This window comes from Geospiza fortis, unplaced genomic scaffold, assembly GCF_000277835.1.
Source record: "Geospiza fortis unplaced genomic scaffold, GeoFor_1.0 scaffold55, whole genome shotgun sequence".
NCBI lineage: Eukaryota > Metazoa > Chordata > Aves > Passeriformes > Thraupidae > Geospiza > Geospiza fortis.
In genome coordinates, this window is record NW_005054308.1 from 4,917,609 (window position 1) to 4,930,614 (window position 13,006).

Consider the following 13,006-nt stretch of genomic DNA (forward strand, 5'->3'; position numbering starts at 1 on the left):
CCGGGAGAGCGGGCGGGCGGTGGCTGCGCCCGGCCCCGGCTCCCCTGGAGCTTGCGACCTGCGAGAGGTGCCACCCGCCCGGGAGCTTTGTACCTCCTGCCCTACAGCCCGTCTGCACCGCGATCTGTTCTAGAGAGGAACCCCACCATGCACTGTAACTTGCTCTTATCTCAGTGGAGTGTTCCATTCCCTTTCGTGAGCTTCTGAACGAGAGAAAACTGCTCATACATAAGCTCAGAGCATCCTCATAGTCTGTCATCCCTCCTCCTTGCTCTTACATCGAGCATCACAACTCACATATAAAACATCCTCCTGCAGCTTAACGCTTGTCTAGATTCTAAGCACATGGTATACAAATTTCAGTGTACCCTCTGCCCCCTGGAGACAGGCACTTGCCCTTCAAGGAGTAATTCTTAATTCTAGAATAGATGATTGAAGCCTAGGACAGAGTTAGGAAATGCTACAATGTCAGTAACATCACCAATGTCAGATTCTAATTAGGTTGTTAATAAAACACACACACAGGGATAGACACAGGCTTCTTGTAGCTATTTCCAAAACAGTAAAAGCAGGTAAATCCATAGCATGTGCTGACAGTTTCTGCTTTCTTACCTATTCTGAAGATAAAAAATCTCCATGTTTCTGTGAAACCCTTTTTCTTTACCTCCTTCCCCCCCCACCCCCCCCTTTGTATGAGCATGCCAAGACTTTCCTTACAAGCCCCATGAGAGCAGTAGAACACACACAGTGCCATCATTTTGGGGAGATGCTCGGGTGCAAAGCATCTTGTCCTGTGTGAGCCAAGCCCTCCAGGCAGCCCTGATACCCAAACACTGAAGGAACAGGCAGGACTGATCACTCCTGCAGCAGATGAGTTCCTGCCCCAGGAATCCAAATGCCTTTCCCATGCAGTTTAGCCCTGAGCTCAACTCTTCCCTCAGGTTCCAGAGCCCCAGATCTCACCCTCTGCACTTCAGTGATGGAGCCTGGGCTGTCCACTTAAAAAGATAGTTTTATTCTTTCTTGTCCTCCACCTTCAGTAAAAAGTGTGACTGGGGCACTATGGAAATGCACACTGTTAGTCTGGTCTGCCTGGCTGACCCAGTCACAGGCCATATTTTGAAGGTACAATAGCTGGAAATCTGAAGTGCAGAAATAGAGGGAATGCACTTCTAATTATTTAACAGCTATAGCTTGATCCAAACAGGCAAAGATTGCCAACTTCAAGTATGAAGATGACAATGGGGGATAGTGGAGTGTGCACATCAAAATCCACCCCCCACTAAAGACAGAAGCACCAAGGGCACCCCTGCAGCACCAGACCCTGCCCTGGGGGGCTGCCCAGAGCCCCACACAGCTTCCCTGGGGAGGCCAGGGGCCTTGGGCTCGTGTGCCAGCAAACCAACCCTGGTTCAGATGCTGCAGGGCCCACAAAAGCCCTTGGCACCTTGCTGCAGGTGCCACGTTAATCCTGATAGTGCTTTTAAATTTACTGGAAGAAGAAAAGTCAATTTAAAGATGGCTTTATGATAGAGCTAAGCTGTATCTCCTTTACCAAGCACAACGAATTTCAGTACCTACAGCAACAGCTAGAAGCATTCTGTAAGCAAGAGCACACCATCTTTCCCTCTTGCTTTGCCTCTGTGGCTGTGGGATGGAAAGTACTGTGGGAAGAAGAGAAGGAATTTACTCTTGTCCTGCTCAGCCCTACCAAGCTGACCTGCATGGCACACACTGTTACAGTTTCTGTCATGCCAAGCAGAAACAATGTCATCAACACCAACATCCAAGGAAAGGAGGTGGCTGTGATGAGCTGTGATCAAGCCCAGGAGGTGGCACTAGTAACAGAAGATAAGCTTTCAAAGTCTGGCCCAGCTCTATTCTACCCCCAGCTCAGAGATATGCACGTCTGGAGCCTCTTGCAAATGAAGCCTCCTCGATACCAGTTGAAAATCCTACTGTGTATTAGGGCTAACCCAGCAAGCACAAAACCTGGAGTCGGGCTCCTGTGGAGCCAAAACAATTTAGTTTCCTTCCTTTGAAGAAAGGCTTGTGCAGTAAAGTCAAGATTGTAATAAGCAAGTTTTGGCTATTTATTTCAATCAGTATTAACTTTTCCATGGAAGGCTCCCTTCCTACTGCTCAGCAAGCCACCTATACAGTGTCAAACAGATTAAGGGAGTTGGAGTAAAAACCAGCAACTTATAGATGTGGAAATCCCAAAACTATCAAAGTACATTAATGGGTCTTGGAAAGTTGCACCATTTTCTTCTCAACTCAGTACCAGAGTTCAGGAACCAAAACTGAGAACCCAACCACCTCCATCCTGCATAGTCTCAATGCCAGCACTTCTCAGTTCCTAAGGTCACTTCATTTACCAGTAACTACAAAAAAAAGCTCCACAGAAATACACATTGAAGATTTCAGAATGATCTCACTACTGCAAGAGCTTAAATGTGCCACAATTCTGTGGCACACTGTATTTCTCTGCAGCAGGACACTCTAAAAACTTATTATGAAAATGTTCATCTTTAATGACTAGAAAAATATTGAAAATAGGAAATGTTACTTTACAGATCTTAACTAAAAAGATCAGCCATGAATACTTGAAACTGAAGGCATCAGACAAGTTTCCAAGAGTTAATTAGCTGGCATACCATGTAACAGAAAATCTGGGAAAAAAGTGACCCACAAAAGCCACCTACTTAGGATATACACTGTTTCTAACCATGTTTCAACATGCCATTGAACTGTTACATACAGCATAACTAGGTGGATCTTTTCTTCAAGACTAATAAAAAGAAGGTTTAGGCAATCTTTCCAGAACTCCTTCATCTAGCTCGGACTCGTCACCCACAGTCAGAGGGTCCACTAGCATCATCTGTAAAAGGAGAGTGGTGCAGGCTTTCAAAAATGAAAATTACTTTTATTTTTCACTTTGATACTCATAAGACTACAACTGCTCAACAAGGTAAACATAACAGTTATACAAAACATATGTAATTATTTACAGACTTAACTGTACAAAATAATTTAAAGCTTAAAAAAGTTTCATGCAACCTCTGCTGACTGACTGACACAGTCTAGGAAATCTCCTTGAAGAAGCATAGAAGATCTTTGAATTTATTTATTTAATGGATCAAAAAAAGGATGCTGCAAGGCTTCATCAAGAGTAATTCTTTTGGCTGGGTCATATTCCAGCATTCTGCGAACAAGGTCAAACAGACTTTGATGATCTGTGTCTTGGCAATGCATGAATTCCTGAAAGAAAAAAGCAGGAGGCATTTTAGAGAGAGCTTTCAGAACTGCAGTCTAGCAGAGCAATAAAATTGCTGTCTCTTACCTTCAGAGGCTTACAGCGTCTCCTGACGTACCGGCCCGCAGAGCTGTGCTCATCCCAGTCCAACTGGTCATGGTGAAAATAATGTTTTCTGCAGGACAAGGGAAATAAGAGCAAGTTGGTGTCAGTGCACACAGCAAGCAAATGCTTTTCTAAGAAGCTTTAAAACACCATTAAGTGCTCCTGCATGTATCTCTGCATCTGGAAGCTAACATTTTTTTTACTGTGCATTTATTCACAGAGATCTGCTGGATTTTTATTATTGCTGCCACAATAATTAGAACACAGTAGCTGTTTTTTTAATTACTTCAATCTATTGCAATTGCTCCTTTCCAAGCTTTTTCCTGTTTTTCAAAATGCACTATCATCAACTGGACAACCATAACAAACAATATACATTATCCAACCCAGAATTATTGGAATTCTACTCTAACATGAGTTACAGAATTATCTACATGAGCTGGAAAGAGGACAGCTTATGTAAGAAAGAAAATGGACCATCAAACCCCAGGACCTCTAAATTTTGGACATAGAGGGGACAGGAGAGAGCCCTGTGCTGGCTGCTTCTCCTTGCCCTGGAAGTGAGAAACTCCTGCTGCATGAAGTTATCTTTGAGGAAGAGAGAAAGACCACTGAAGCACATGTCTGAGACATAGGGAGGGGCAGTAAAAGAGGATGACAGCTGTATGAGCAAGCAAGGACCCTCTTCTTCCTTGCAATAACTATTGTGATGACAACATGTTCTTAATTCTGAGAGTTTAAAAAAAAAAAAGTCTAATACTGTTGTGGTGACCATACCAAACTTAGCTTTAAATAGTTAGAAACATCCTTACTCAAATTACAGCTCAAGAGGCTGACAATTCACACTAAAATCAGAAAAGAGGACTACTATCAAATAATTAAGGTTGCCTATGAATCTCTGTTGATCTGCAAGAACTCATAGCTTACAATGGCAACTTTGCAATTTCTCTTGTAAGAGAAAACATTAGGCAACTTACCCCTTCTACAATGAACATACCTGGATTTCTTGATCATGTGAGTGGGCAGAGGCCCCAGTATTCTTTCCATCATTGCCAGGTGTTCTTTACTATCATGAGTCTGTGTGGAAAAAGCAATGAAAGCACTTAGCACATTTTTCTCCTCTGAGCCACTTGTAACAACAATCAAACTGCAAACAAGTTTCTGCCAGAGCACTGTCACAGTATCTTTAAACTTTGCCACTTTCAATTATTAAAAACAGATTATGCAACATAGATTATATAACACTTTCCACGGTGAGGATGACCCTTGAATAACAGTTCATAAACCAAGTATTATACAAGTGTTTTCTTTACTCTTAATTCCAGCAGTAACATGACAGCCTTCTTCACTCAAAATGCCAGAAAAGATCATCTTAGATACTCTGAAGGAAATATCCAAGATGTAACATTTTCCTGTATGGATGCTGGTCTTCCCATCTCATCTATATAATCCTTAAAAGCCCATGGGGTTCTGCCTTTTACACAGTTAAGTGCATGTCATTAAAAGATTAAAATCAGTAGTCTGGAACAAACACGTTCTATTTAAGTTTACATACACACCTGAAACACTGTAAATCCCAGGTAATACTCGATCAGAATACAACCAATACTCCACACATCACACGGCTGAGACCATCCCAGTGCTGCAAAAAAGGCAAAGTTTGTTTTACTTTTTAGTATATTCTCAAAATGTGTAGCCCACAAAGCACATGCCCAGTTTCCACACATTTACTGATGCACAACTTATTCCCCATGCCCTCCTCAAACCCTGCTGCTTGTTTCTGGTGTTAGAGTTTTCCTTTTACCATTTACTCTCAATAATTTTACCCCCACCACCTGAGAGATGACTGATTACCAGAACCATGAACAACTACTTCAGTTTATGAAGTAAAGACATCTGAATGAACTGCAATGAACTTTCAGAAGGTTTAAGTCTTCACTGACCTAAAATAACCTCCGGAGCTCTATAATGTCGTGTAGACACTAATGTGCTGTGATGCTCATCATCAAAAGTTGCACTTCCAAAATCAACAACTTTGATGTCTGTGTTTTTTAAAGTGCGCTCATCTCGTTTCTGCAAGAAACCAAAGTGCTGTTAATACTTTTAAAAAGCATGCTTAGGCAAAAGGCATTATCACATTATCTTCAAAGTACCAGCCAGCATAAAATGTGTAACAAAACACTTCCTCCAAATACTTTAATTCCTGCGCAGCTCAATGCTCCAAGAAAGAAGAGCGGGTAACAAAGTGATTTAATCTCAATACCCAAAACAGCTGAGTAAAGACCATTCAGAGTAACAAGAGTTCTTTTCCTCTTTTGTTAACCTTAAGTTACTTGTTATCTCTTTTTTTTTTTTTAAGAGGAGTTGCAATGAAGACAGAAGTAGTGCAACTCAAGTTGGGAGAAACAAAGAACAAACTTACCATTTTGGCATTGTACTTCACTATGTAATCAGACTCCACAAACAAGATGTTTTCAGGCTTTAAATCTGTGTGAGTTAGTTTATTATGGTGTAGAACTACAAGAAAAAAGAGAACAGTATTCCATAATTTACACATTAAATTCAAGGAGAAACCAAAACACACCCATATATTTGAAAGGAGTATTGAAATTTACTTACAGTTGATAGACTGGCAAATTTGATAGGCCATGTTTCTAATGTCATTAATATGAAATGGCAGAAAGCTGTTTTCCTTAATGAAGTCATAAGTACTGAGCCCCAGTAGCTCAAAAACAATACAGACATGGCCATGGTGATCAAACCACTCCAGCATCTGGACACAGCGGCTTAAAAGAGAAAAAAAGAGAACAAATGAAAAACTATTGAATAAATCATCCTCCTCAAATCCTTTGTATACTGACTACTCAAATTTCATACTTACAAATTGCTGCTTGGATCCATGTTGTTCAAGTGTTCCAACACCTGTATTTCTGAACGGGCTGCTTCCCGGTATCGACCAACATTTTTCACTATTTTAACTGCTACATGCATTCCTCTCCTTGGAAAGAAAGTAAACATAGCAAACTGAATCAATTATTCTTAAATACCCACAACCCCAAAGCAGCTTGATTTTAATAAAAAAAACACAGGAAGATTAAAGGTCATGGAGAAATACGAGTTGGATTAGGGGAATTTAATTTAAGCATGCTGTACTCAACCAGAACAGGTTTTATATAAAAAAAAAAGTAATCCTGATCTTTCCTTTCTCAAATACCTATAGTACATGCTTTATTAATGACTTCTCAGTGTTATCATCTCATCTGAAGAATAAACATTAGGAATCTGCCAGCAGAATGATTAAAAAACAAAGTTTTCATTTGAACAAAAATACTACAAAAATTTGATGGTTTTTTTTTTTCCGGCAACTTGCTCAACTTGTGCTGGCTCTTTTCCATGTTCTTATGGAATCAGGGGAATTGAGTAATTTCTGAAGTTTGGATTATGAGCAGTTTATACCAGTGAAAACTGCCCTGCACTGAATGCCTGCATGCATTCAGACTGTAAGGCTGTTACTTGAATGGAACACAGACACAGCTCCTTCTGTCCCATTTGCTCTTAGACAACTTTTGTCTCTGCAGAGCTCTTTCAATTCTAAAAACTGCAGAACACTCTCAGACCTCACAACATGACCTCAAACTCCAGAACAGACTTCGCTTATGAAATGACAGAACAAAGAAACCAAAGGTAGAGGAAAAGTACTAAAACCATGTCATAGAACTGCTGATATAAAATATACAGTTAAAATAGTCTAACAATTGTTGGAACATACAGAATTAATGGAAATGCAGTTAAGTTTCTCCTCCTTCACCAGACATGCCAGAACCATGAATCAATACTAGGTTACTGTTGAGCCAAAAAACTTTAAAGGATAATTCTGATTATGAAAACCCAGGATAGCTCAAGAAATTCCAAGTTCTGCTTTCCAGAAACTGCTTCCACTAATAACCAAAATTACTTTCTCAGTATGTCACTGTACCACCTTTAAAACCCAAACTAGTTCTGCACTCTTCAGCTGCTCTCACATTCTCCAGTTACAGCAGTACTTAATAGAAACAGAAAAATGTAACAAAACAGAGTTCTCAATCATTAAAAAGGGCATTTGGGCTGCAACCTTCTCTTAAATAAAGCATCTCGAGCTTTAATTTCTGATCTAAGTATCTTTTATCATGAGATCCACAGATAAAGATAACCCAACACTTACATATCATGATCTATGCACTCCACTACTTTTCCAAAAGCTCCTTCTCCTAAAGTTGCAACAATTTCATCTAAAAAGAACAAAGATAAGTTAGAATTATACAACTACTTAAAGGAGAATGAACATATTAATGTAGATTTTAAAATGTGCCATTACAAAAGCATAATTACTTTAAATTTCAGCATCAGAATGCATTATTTTATTGGACAGGAGTCATGAAAACAGTTAGCCAAAAAACTATCTCTTGTTCTAATCTCAAGTTCATTTACTAATTGGAACTTTTTGAACACAGTATTTAAATTCTACAGAAAAGAAGATATGCAAAAAAACAAAAAAGCACAAAAAAAAAACAGAACAAAAAGAGCAATGAGATTTCTTTAGCCCCCCTCCTCTGACATACTATTCTAAACAGATTTTTTTCTGAAAAGTTTTTTAAAAGTGTTGAAAAATGTTCTATACATCTTGCTCTTAGAACGTCTCCACTTTCACAGATCAGGTGACCCTCCTCATCATCCTCTACACTCCTGGATCTTTTCCTTCGGTGACTCTTCTGGGAACGGCACCAAGATCGTCCAGCCAATCAATATATCAGAGTGAATTCAGGGCAGAATACGCAATTCATTCAGCGGGGAGATATTCAGGCATTCAGTTACACACCAGGCCACGAACAGTTGGCAGGAGCAATTTCAAATTCAGTCCCCAGAAATTCACAGGGCACAGTTTATGTTACAGAAGAAAAACATGGCAAGGAACAGATTTTCAGATAAATACTTAAAGTGATACAAGCAACAGAAAAAAAAACAACACAATTTTGTCTCTCAAACAGTGGCTTAATTGAAGACAGATTAAGACTGCAACACTGCTATTTCTAATTCTTGGCTAGCAAATAGCAGAAACCAGTATTTATGTACATACCTAAGCTCTCAGTCAGGTGAAATGTTTCTATTCTTAAAACATCCACTCATGTAAATAATTTTACTTCCCCCACGTTTAGAGAGGGGAGAAAAATTACTCTGAAGTCCTTAATTTGCAGTATATAATCGAATACACCTTGCTGTTCTACTGCAGAAAAGTGGTATAAAACACCTGGAACTGTAGATGCATCAGTGGGCATCATGACAATCATGAGAAATTCAGAGAGCACCTTCAAAGAAGGCAAGCAGCAAACTTATCCCATCTCATAAGACATTAGGTGCCATTAGCTGGGCACAGGGCTTATCAAAGCTTTCTGGAATTAGGCGTAAAATTGTTCACATCCATTTACCAGACATGCACATTCATACTTGCAATTCGTGTTAAAAAGGCATGTCATCTCAATTATTTTTAGCAATAAGATGGATAGCATCTCACAATCTACCTGAAAAACCAGAGTTCACTATGCTGTAAAGCTGAGTGACAACTGTACTTTAAAAGAGGACAGCTGCCTGTCTTCAATTTCAAGATAACATTTTTCAGATCAACCCCAGTGATTTTGACTACCAACCACCTACATTCCCAGTGTACAGCTACTACTGGTGATCCCACCCCCCACCCAACAACGATCCAAGAATCTCAACTAACAACATATTCACATGCTCCACAAACAGACTCAAATAAATACAAATCCTTTTTTAATAATGTATTTCTTAAAGTACCGTGGATCAGGAATTGCAGCTCTAGCACTCATTTAAGAAGTCTATTACCACTAATTCATGAATAATAAAGTTAAAAATTACTCATACCGAATGCGATTGGTGACTGGAGCAATGATGTCTCTTATGCTTCCTTTTATGACTACTTTTCCTGCTCCGACCAGAGGATTTGCTATAGTGATGATGGTGACTCTTTTCATAGTCTCTGTGATAATGCCTGTGGTCATACACTTCACAGAAGTCATTTCTGTATTCCTCAACATATCTCCGGTCATGATGGTCTCTTTCATTTATGGCTCTATCGTCCAAATAATGACTGAAAATATATTTTAAGTGAATGTTCTCCACTTCAAAAACTTGAGGTTCCAACAAGATAAGTGACCTGAGCTGAGTTACACAGTATCTGTCTTTACAGCATAAATGTTTTTTAATTGACTCCCTCCCCAAAAATAGTGGAGCTTTTGATGTTACTTTATTCGGAATTTAACAACATTGTCAGTCTCAAATACATGGCAGCCATCCACATGAACAATGTACGATCTGACCACAGTTTGCATAGTAAGAAACTGGGACTTAAAAAGGAGAAACACTTCCTAAAATATACTGAGCAACTTCATTACAACCTTAAAAGTCACATGACAAACTACCTTTGATACAGAAATCATCCTTCTATGCTTTCAAAGCTCCAGGTTTAAATAAAACCTAGAGACTGAGAGAAGTAGCATCGTTCTAAGTGCTCTGCAACCAACATTAAAACCTCAGAGGATCTGGAACAAGCATCTTTTGCACAGAAAACAGACCATTAAGAAAGCTGCTGAGGCACAGAGTTCCCTGACTGCTGTACGCCTACTCCTTCCAGCACTTTAATAAGCATGGGTATGAGCTTTTAAAATAATTCCATTGGATCTTTTCAAGGGAAAAAAAAAACCAAGACAAAACAGAAAATACATCTTTCCAGTGAAAGCAGTGTGGGAGAAAACACAAATCACTTGCAAATTAGTAAGCGAAATTCATACTTACCACTGTATTAAATGATTAAACAAACCTTCTCCTCCTTTTGTTCACATTAAATTAAAAGGCATCCTTTTCACTTGAAATTTAATACTGATTGTATTCAATACCAATATTTAACTGACACATCTGAGACAAACTAGTAACACTTACTCGCTTTTATCCAACAATTTCTATTTAATGGTTCAGGTGCTGTGTTAACAACAACCTATCAGGCTTAAGTGAGCCAAACCATAAGGAACTGACAACTCTGGACATTCAAAAACTCTTACCCTGAAAACACATTTATTTAGACATGGTAAGAAACATTAGCACTACTCAGTTCAGAGTGTTATACCTTTCTGAAACCCGACTGGGTTTATAGTGCTTGCTCTCCTGGCCACTGCTGTGGGACCTCTTTCTGCGCTTGCGGCTGCTGCTGTGCTTCCTCTGATCCCAGCTCCTCCTGTCGTCCCACTCAGGACAATGAGACTGCTTTGAATGCCTCATCTCCCACTGCAAAATACAATAATAATAATAATTTTTAAAAAATCAACCAACACACATGTAGGTACAAGTCAACAATGGCAGTTTGATCAAGTATGACAGAACTAAAAAGGCCCATTTGTCCTCAGCTCCCTCCCCCCATTATTTCGGTTTGGCAAGCAAACCCAGCTCCCTCATCCCAACACTAACGCTGTTATGAAACACAAATCAAGATTAAATAGGCCAACTCATCCTCATTTAATAGCTTCAAACATGTCATTAAAGCCTGTTTTAAATAAACTCTCAAGTGACTAAGCACAATAGTATCCTTAAAGAGCCTCCTGTTGGAAGAAACCTTCCTCTCCAAACATCCTCCAACAAGAAAACCTGGATTTAGGTCTTCCTACTGAATTGTAAAGTTATCACATGAAAATCAAGAATGCACAATCAGTGTAAAAACTTCTCTCACTAAGCTATTTACAGAACACCAGGAAACAGTCACTTTTAGCACCAACCACTGTGAACTTTGAGGGATTAACACAACTTGGGAGCACCTGATGCCAAGTCACAACTTTTGCACCCTATTAGCATGCAGGACTCTGGGTGTTCTACACTTCAGCTGATTTGCCAAAGACAAAACCCACCAGCTTCTGTTGCTGGATGTTAGGTGCAGGAATTCTTTGTTCAAACAGGTACATGCACAACTGGAAAAAAAAAAAAGGCAAAGTAAAACACAGCTGTAGAATTAAAGAACGTAACAAAACCAACAGTTATTTGTTTACTCATCTGCAGCAGTTTTCTGAAAGTAAGAATAACCTTCTATATCTATTCCAGTATAGTCCAAAGAATGAATTCATATAAGATAATAAAAAGTTTCTGCAGTAAGCAGTGACAGCGAGAACAGTAGTTTAGAGACAATGACAGCAAGAGAGTAGAAAAATCATGACTGTAAATCATGTGTAAATTGTGCAAATCCGTGTAAATTTACAGAGAACAATGCCTCTATACAAAAAGAAGGCATTAAGTTGGAAACTCCTAGAACATGCAAATGACAGGCCTATTCTGAAAAAAAAAGGCCTTTTCGATACTTTCAGAAGATCCGTGAGAGGCTGGTAGTTTAAAAAAAAAAGACAGACATCTGCAACAATGTTTTTAAAATCAAAAACTTATTAATAAACTATGCAAGATAAGTGCCTTGTACACATTTTGGGCGAGGCACGATTCACAAAAAATCTTACTCGTGAGATTCTAATAAAAACAAAAAATACTAATGTAGCAAATGACTAACAAAACCACCTGAAAAATTTAAACCGACTTGGGTGTTTCATTCACGTGCTTTAATTTCCTCTCTTCTTACACAGCTCCAAAGCTATTTTCCTGTATTTTCACCTTACATAACTCAGGTTCTGAAGCACACTCAGGTTTCAATTATTCTTGAGGTGCAGAGCTCTAAACAGACACAGTTACAGGTGAACTGAAAATTCTACTTCTGGTTGCTTGGGATTTTTTTTCCCTACTTGGAGGAAGGCAGGCTGCACTAAAGCTCTGTAATTAACAACTATCTAAATAAAATCACCGTTAAATCGTCCTGCAGAGCAGGACTTGGGGGCAGGGATGGATATTTGACACAGGAAGCTGGAGAAAATGCTTGAAGACTAAATGCTGCTTAACTACAATCAAATGCACATAGCTTTAGTGAAATCCAGACAAAATTTACAAATTTTGTCCCTAAGGAAGCCAAGTAAACTTAAATGAGGAGGAAATTGCCAGAATCGCTCTGAGTCCATTTTACGCTGGAAGCCACCTTAAAATTTTTTAACTACGGTGCTCTATCTGATTTTATGCGCCGAAGGACTTCACTTATGTAATACGGACAGCTGCCATGAACATATGCATTCCTGTAGCATGTGGAACTAATCCATATCACAGGCAGTTTTCACTCCCACATTTTGCCATAAGGCTGCTCAGGCAGGAGCCATTCCCCTTCCGAACAGACCCATGCACATCAAGGCCACGAAAGCCCCGCCGTAAGGTAAGCTGCCTACACAGCACTTTCTAAATGCCTCTCCTCAAAATCTTGGCAAGCGGAGGAGGTCAAAGGCTTATTCCTTCGGGATGGCCAAAGTCCGGCACGGCAGACCCTAGAGGGGACACCCTCTACCCCAAGCCAGGGGCACCGAGCCCGTTTCCACGCCACCTTCCCCCGGGAGGTGCCCGGGGCCGGCGGGGGAGGGCGGGCCGGTCCCCGCTGCCACCTGGGCGAGCGCCAAGCACGGCCGGGCCGGGAGAGGCCAGCTCCGCCCGCCCCAGCCCTCCGCAGAGACCCCGGCAGAGCCGCCG

At 40.1% G+C, this 13,006-nt stretch overlaps 1 protein-coding gene across 3 annotated transcripts; it reads right to left on the reverse strand.

Moving 5' to 3' along the window:
• Positions 1-2,905: 2,905 nt before the first annotated feature.
• Positions 2,906-11,432, reverse strand: CLK4 (CDC like kinase 4). 3 transcript variants are annotated; one of them, XM_005418712.3, is made up of 13 exons: positions 11,311-11,432; positions 10,539-10,696; positions 9,281-9,506; positions 8,019-8,109; positions 7,563-7,629; positions 6,243-6,359; positions 5,981-6,147; positions 5,784-5,878; positions 5,305-5,434; positions 4,921-5,003; positions 4,359-4,438; positions 3,344-3,431; positions 2,906-3,261 (listed from the first exon to the last, which is right to left on the reverse strand). In XM_005418712.3, exons 1-13 carry the CDS (start codon positions 11,362-11,364, stop codon positions 3,124-3,126), a joined length of 1,494 nt encoding a protein of 497 aa, XP_005418769.1. In that variant the 5' UTR covers positions 11,365-11,432; the 3' UTR covers positions 2,906-3,123. The 3 variants fall into 3 exon arrangements, with proteins under 3 accessions (XP_005418769.1, XP_030911132.1, XP_030911133.1); XM_031055272.1 differs by lacking the exon at positions 8,019-8,109 and having other exon boundaries at positions 11,311-11,371; XM_031055273.1 differs by lacking the exons at positions 8,019-8,109; positions 9,281-9,506 and having other exon boundaries at positions 11,311-11,391.
• Between the last annotated feature and the right edge of the window lie 1,574 nt (positions 11,433-13,006).

What these genes read in the sequence shown, in the direction of transcription:
- CLK4 (XM_005418712.3), bottom strand. Translation starts at nt 11,364, where the DNA reads ATGTACCTGTTTGAACAAAGAATTCCTGCACCTAACATCCAGCAACAG. An exon ending in CCAGTCACCAATCGCATTCG is followed by an intron (nt 8,110 to 9,280) that starts GTATGAGTAATT and finishes TGCCGTTCCCAG; the next exon opens with AAGAGTCACCGAAGGAAAAG. An exon ending in AGCTCCGGAGGTTATTTTAG is followed by an intron (nt 5,004 to 5,304) that starts GTCAGTGAAGAC and finishes CCTTTTTTGCAG; the next exon opens with CACTGGGATGGTCTCAGCCG.